Source organism: Ailuropoda melanoleuca, chromosome 8 (genome assembly GCF_002007445.2).
Source record: "Ailuropoda melanoleuca isolate Jingjing chromosome 8, ASM200744v2, whole genome shotgun sequence".
NCBI lineage: Eukaryota > Metazoa > Chordata > Mammalia > Carnivora > Ursidae > Ailuropoda > Ailuropoda melanoleuca.
The window spans coordinates 20,767,922-20,774,418 of record NC_048225.1 but is presented as its reverse complement, the minus strand read 5'-3'; the positions used below and the strand labels follow the sequence as shown (position 1 = coordinate 20,774,418).

The window sequence follows — 6,497 nt, the reverse complement described above, 5'->3', positions numbered from 1 at the left end:
GTCAATTGAGATTAGCCTCCAGGGCCAAAAAAAGGGGCTGATTCAAAGGGCCAAACACAAAATAATCAGCCAATCACACCTCACTGTCAAGAACATTTCAAAAAGAGAATAAATAGCTTTTAAAATGTATTACAAAGAGAATATGTTATTTTGGTAATATGATTTTTTTTAAGGATGGGGCAAAGAGCCCCAATACACCATGTTATACATGGCAAATTAGCCTTCACTCGCACAGTTCGCCCTGACTTGTTAGAAAGCCATCCTGCCTGAGCAGCCAACATGAGAACCTCAGAGCTCAACCCATTGTGAGGCACATGGGTGGTCTCTGAGGTTCTAGAATTCTCAGGAGCTGTAGCTTAGCACTGGGAGCTTCTGCTCACAGTTTTCCTTCACAGCTCTTGGGTGCCCTACGCCAGGGTCTCCCCTTCCCCAAAATCCAGATGAAGAAGTTTCTCTTACTAATGAGTCTTTATCTGATTGGATGTGCCAGAGGTGAGTCCCCTATCTTGGCTCTGGGAGACTTCGTTCAGGTCTTTTAGCCCTTGAAGAAGGAAGACCAGAATATTAGTTACCCAAACCAATCTGACTCAGAATCAGGAATAGCTGAAGCAGTTCAACTCTGAGACCCAGTTGATTCCTCCTTGTAATGGCTTTACCATCAGAGAAGCCTGCTGGCTTGGCACAGTCTCATTCCTACAACTTCTTTCAGCCACTCACCATTTGTACCTGCCACTCTGTGAGATGAGAAGATAGCCCTAATGGTTCTGTGGAAGTCCAATGAAGGTTTGTCCCAAGGAACTGAGTGCAAGGGATCTTTCTGTAGTTGATGTAGCAAGCAAGGAAAGACACAAGGAGATGGGAATGTGATGTACCCAGAAAGCCGTCTCAGAGCACAGCAGGGATATGGGCCAGAGACCCTAAGAGCCTCTCCTTCATGGCCAGGTTCCACCCATCTAGGACCTCTTTCAGGGTCCTCATTCATGATGGGCTGTGTTCCCTCATTCCTCCTAGAGGAGAAGAGAGAGGCCATGAGCTCTGAACTGTCGGCTAAGTGACAAAGTGTTTTCCGTGATGTTGGTTGTCTGAGATTTTGGTTTTTGTTCCTTTAGACTGTCAAAAGTTGATTCAGAAACGTAGATACATAGCTACCAGATGGTAGTATATACCAGCCACGCGGCGAAGCAGTGAGTCATCAACTCTAAAAACGACTAAGAAATGAATGTGCTCTTTCAAGCTTCCTTTCTACATCAGAAATCTCTTTATTAAAACTTCTGTTAACTGTTAAAAGAATCAGTCAAGCAGATAATATTCAGCAACAACTTTTAAAAATAAAAACCTCCCCAAAGCCTTTCCAAACCTTACCTTGCCTTTATCAACATATTCTAATCCTAGTCTTTCAGAAAGTCATCAGTTATAAAGACTGTGAATTACCCAGAATATATGTATCTATGGCAGGACTCTAACAGAGATAAGGGTAATTCAGCACCCTAGGCTACCTTGTCCTCAACAGATCTTGTCAATCCTCTCAGCTTTTGGGTAGGATTAATAATTCAGTCTTTATAGTCTACCCACCCTCCTCTGGGTCACTCAGCCTAATCACAGAGTAATAATCAAATTGTTTGGTGCTACATTCAATAAAATGAAAAGTCCTACCTAAAGAATATTTGTCTAATAGTCATTGGTGAGATGGATTCAAGGTAGAAGGGACTGGCCAGAAGAGAATGACTGGCTAAGAGTTTTTATAAGTCCCAGTATGAAGTGGGAAGGAGAGAAAAATAAAATTAATTGAACACTTAGGCAATACACTAGGCACTTCACAATTTATCTTACTGAAAACTCATGCAACTGGGGCGCCTGGGTGGCTCAGCCATTAAGCGTCTGCCTTCGGCCCAGGTCATGATCCCAGGGTCCTGGGATCGAGCCCCACATCGGGCTCCCTGCTCAGTGGGGAGCCTGCTTCTCCCTCTCCCACTCCCCTTCCTTGTGTTCCCTCTCTCACTGCCTCTTTCTGTCAAATAAATAAAATCTTAAGAAAGAAAGAAAGAAAGAAAGAAAGAAAGAAAGAAAGAAAGCAAGCAAGCTCATGCAACTACATGAAGTGGGTGCAAATGGTCCATCACAAGGAATCTCAATTCAGAAATAAATACGCAAAGAATGTTTTTATCTTAATAACTGATCCCAACTTTGAGTGTCCAACCCGCATGCATTGGGGACACAGTGTAAGAAAGAACTTGAATTTGCCGAATAAAAATGTCTTAAATCCTGTCTGATCATTTTTGTGGGTTCATTAGACATTTGTCATCTCTGGTTTAAAAATTATCCTGTCCAAAGGGTAAAATCTTCTACCTTCAATTTCAGCCAGAATTACTTAGCTATTGAACCGAGTTGCTTTCTCTTTCCCTTTTGTATTTTCATCCTTCCTGCCTTTCCCCCAGAGAGGAAACGGAGGGAGGGCTGGTGGTAGACTTCTGATAATGTGATTGATGGCACGCTGATTTCCTGATGCTGACTTTGTCGGGGAGGCACACCATTTTCCCTTCGGGTGCTTTTGGTACATGTGTGAGTGGGTCCCCCTGTATGTTTCTTAATAACGTGGATCTTTAAAATACTTTCTTTAAATGCCAGAGGCGGTCTCCGTGTGTTTCATTAACACCTCCGTCCTTCATGGTCTCTTGGGTAATGGGTTGATTTCCTCCAACATCTGCAATACCTTCAGATGCCTGACCAGGTGCACAGGAAACCCAGGAATCCCATATTAGCCTTACTGCATAAGAAAAGCAGTCTTTATCCTGGACATTCTTTCTCTCACCTTCACTCTCTCTCTTCTGTTCCTTCTCCATCCCAGGAGCATCAGGTCAGCCTGATGAGCTTCCTGGCTCTATGGACCATCAAGCTTCAGTTAAGCAATTTTCAGGTGAGTACTTTTCACTCGGAAACCCTTCAGATGGTGAAGCTTTGTATGAGACTTCTGCAGGCAAAAGCACTTTAAGCGAGCACGCTTCAGGCAAGCACGCTTCAGCTGAACATGCTTCAAGTGAGCACACTTCAAGTGAGCATACTTCAGGTGAACTTGCTTCAGGTGAACACACTTCAGGTGAGCATGCTACGGGTGAACACACTTCAGGCAAACACGCCACAGGTGAGCACACTTCTGGTGAACAACCTTTGGGTGAACAGCCTTCTGGTGAAAAGACTTCACGTGAACAGGCTTCTGGTGAACAGGCTTCTGGTGAAAAGCCTTCCGGTGAACAGGCCTCAGCTGAAAAGCCTTCAGGTGAACAGCCTTCCGGTGAACAGGCCTCAGTTGAAAAGCCTTCAGGTGAACAAGCTTCCGGTGAGAAACCTTCTGGTGAACAGGCTTCAGATGAACAAGCTGCAGCTGAACAGGCTTCAAGTGAACAGGCTTCAGGTGAAAAGCCACTGGGTGAACAGCCTTCAGGCATTCCACCTTCAAGCACATTTTCAGGTGAGGCACATTTTCAGGTGAAGTGCATCTGGATGGGTGCTAGTCCTTGACTTCAGGGGAGAAATAGGCAGCACATCAAGAAACCCACCTTTAAGGAGAGGGCATAGAAGAAAGACTAGTTCACAAACACGTCACAGGCATCTCTTTACAATAATACCAGGAGGCAGGATATAGGTTTTGTGGAGCCCTGAAGGCTAAACCATTTTGAGGGCTCTTTAAAAAAAATAAAATAACACAAATACAAAATGCCTGCAGTCCCTCCAACTTCACTCAATGTAAGAAATTATGAATATAAATGCCCACTGCTCCCTTGGAAGGGGCTCATGGGACACTAACCTTCATGAGCTTCATGCTTAATCTGCCTCAACAAACTATGTTAGAATGCCTCGCAAACTCTGGAAAGAGACGACTAGCCCTGAAGCTGGTGGCTTTCTTTTGTCTGAACATGGAAAATAGAACATGAACACACTTTTGTCTGTTAGATTCATAAAGAAGTTCCCAGCTTAACTGCAATTCTTTGGCTCCTACTAAAAAAGGAGTTGTTCAAGAAAGGAAAACAAGATCCAGAGTTTGACCCTTGAAGATATTACCAGACACAAGCACTTCATATTTCCTCCCATTGCATAAGTAGTAATATTCCAAATCTTCAGATGAGAGAAGTGGGGCTAACAGCACATAGCTAGAAAGGAGCAATCCTTGGATTCAAACTTCAGTTGGTCTGACTTTGAAGCCCACATCCTTCCTATTTCTTTATGCTTCCTTAACTAGGGAATTGGCAATGGAAATAATAAAAGAGGCAAAATGGAAGCATTTCAAAAAGAATGTCCTTTGTGACAAATTGACATTGTTGAAGGTCAACTTGAAAACGGAGAACGATCACTCTTTCAGCGTTTGCAACATTAGAGCATTCTAACATAGCTTATTAATCAATCAGTTCTTACTCTAAGTGTGCCTTGTGGGTGAGAGTATGATGGGGGAGTAAAAAGGGGAGCCAGTCATGTGATTAAAGCTCTACTTGGCTCCTATGGAGTTAGACGCGGCAGAAGCCAGTGGGGATATGGAGTAAACATCAGTATTACAGAGAGAAATTTGGGATTCTTCAGCAATGAAAATTATAGATGAAGCAGTAACAATGAAGGAATTTCCTCTGGTCCAGAAGAGAGACTATCCTCTATCAGATTCAGGGCCCTCAAATGCCCAACAAGAACCAAACAATGACATGTGTTGTATCCAGGCTACTTGCTGTCCATCATCCCTCTCCTTGTGACTCATGGCTCTCTGCCTGGTCCATCAGGAAATTTCATCAGGCTTATCTTAAATTTGCAGGCCCAATATTAAATTGCCACACATGCTCGTATATGAATGATCAAGGAAAATGTCTTCATGGAGAGGGAGTCTGCTCCACTCGGAATTCCCAGCAGTGCATGTTAAAGAAGATCTTTGAAGGTATGTGGGGACTTCATAGTACAGTCTGTGCCAGAGAAACACATCAACTAACTTGAGTACTCTTGGGAGCAACTGGGGTGGTGGGAGCCCAAGGCCGGGTCAAGCTGTGATTCCCCAGAAACTGGAGAGTCAGGAGAACCTTATCCTTTCAAGAATTAAGAGCAGAATTCTAGTTACTGATGGGGAGGTAGAGGCCCTTCCCAGCAGGCCTATGATGTCTTAAAAAGAGACAGGGAGACTGGCTGTCTCTTCCTGTAAAAGAAATGCATGAGTTGCACCACCTTCAGATGTTGAGACATTGACCATAAGCTCAGGACTGTGTCTGTCTTGTTCATGGTTATATATTCCTAGCACTTAGCACATTTAGGCATTTAGTAAATGCTGAATACATGAATAAAGAATTGTCTATCAGTCAGTGTTCACAGGCTGCTAGACCTATCTTGCTATATTCCCATACTCTCTACCCTTATACTCACTCCTCATCCCCAAAATAAGGTTACTGCCATCCGGCGAACCACACTGCCTGACTTCCCTTGTGGTTTGTCTAGTCCCTCAAGACAGGCAGTGGACAACAGATATGGGGAAGGGCCCAGAAAAGACAGTTGGAAGGAGAGGGGGAGGAAGAATATACAAGTTAGAGGTCTTGGTCGCGCCTGCACGGGGACACTGGGGACCATGGATGAAGGCGAAGGTCGGAGGAGGAAGCCTTCTGCTCACTACAGTCTGTCTCTGCTTCTTTCAGGTGGAAAACTCCAATTCATGGTTCAGGGGTGCGAGAACATGTGCCCATCTATGAACCTCTTCTCCCATGGAACCAGGATGCAAATCATATGCTGTCGGAACCAATCTTTTTGCAACAAGACCTAGAAGCCTGTGCCCTTGCTTCCTGCCCTGACTCAGGCAGCAAAAATTCTCCATCACCCTACAGGGCTCAATTTATATTTTGTTTCTTCCCAGTCAATAACTAGTCACATCTGCTCTGCCTGAGCGTCAGACAGGATGTTCAAATACCTCACCTTTCCTCTCCTATCCATGCCCCGTTACCCATTCTTCTCTGTCATCTGTCTTCCCTTATCCCGTCTCTCCACATTCTTTTCTTTTCTCAATAAATTCTGCATGGTCAAGAATATAGACTGGAGACGGACTTCTTTTCCCATCAGCCAGTTGCAGGGTCAGCCTGAGCTTGCTTCCTCTCCACACACTACAGTGGATGTGTTTTAAATCCCTCCACATTCATCAAAGTGGAGGGGTCCCCCAGGGCAGAGACCACACAGAGAAATGCAGGGTAGCTTAAACAATACTGTGAGACCTTCCCTGACCCCTCCATTTCTATCACAATAGAAACCCCACCCCCTTCTACCATCCTGGGATGGTGTTCAAAACTCACCCCTTTTTTGGCTCTTCAGTTTTCAGTCTTTGAGTTTACTCTTAACATAATTATAACAATAAAATGACTCTTTTTTATTTGCTATATAAATATGTAGTAGGTCATACTGCATAAATCTTTTTCTCACACAATGTTACTGGATCACCTCAGTAGAGAGGAGCAGGTGGAAATACTATAATAGTGCCTCTCTCATCTTGT

The 6,497-nt window shown here is 44.1% G+C and overlaps 1 protein-coding gene across 4 annotated transcripts; it reads left to right on the top strand.

Annotated features, from left to right (window-relative positions):
• The first annotated feature begins 361 nt into the window (after positions 1 to 361).
• On the top strand, positions 362 to 6,179 carry ACRV1 (acrosomal vesicle protein 1). Of its 4 annotated transcripts, none has more exons than XM_019804620.2 (4): positions 362 to 492; positions 2,846 to 3,466; positions 4,793 to 4,912; positions 5,655 to 6,179. In XM_019804620.2, exons 1-4 carry the CDS (start codon positions 441 to 443, stop codon positions 5,777 to 5,779), a joined length of 918 nt encoding a protein of 305 aa, XP_019660179.2. In that variant the 5' UTR covers positions 362 to 440; the 3' UTR covers positions 5,780 to 6,179. The 4 variants fall into 4 exon arrangements, with proteins under 4 accessions (XP_019660179.2, XP_019660180.2, XP_034521938.1 ...); XM_019804621.2 differs by lacking the exon at positions 362 to 492 and adding an exon at positions 2,105 to 2,551; XM_034666047.1 differs by lacking the exon at positions 362 to 492 and adding an exon at positions 2,107 to 2,557 and having other exon boundaries at positions 5,655 to 6,175.
• The last annotated feature ends 318 nt before the right edge of the window (positions 6,180 to 6,497 follow it).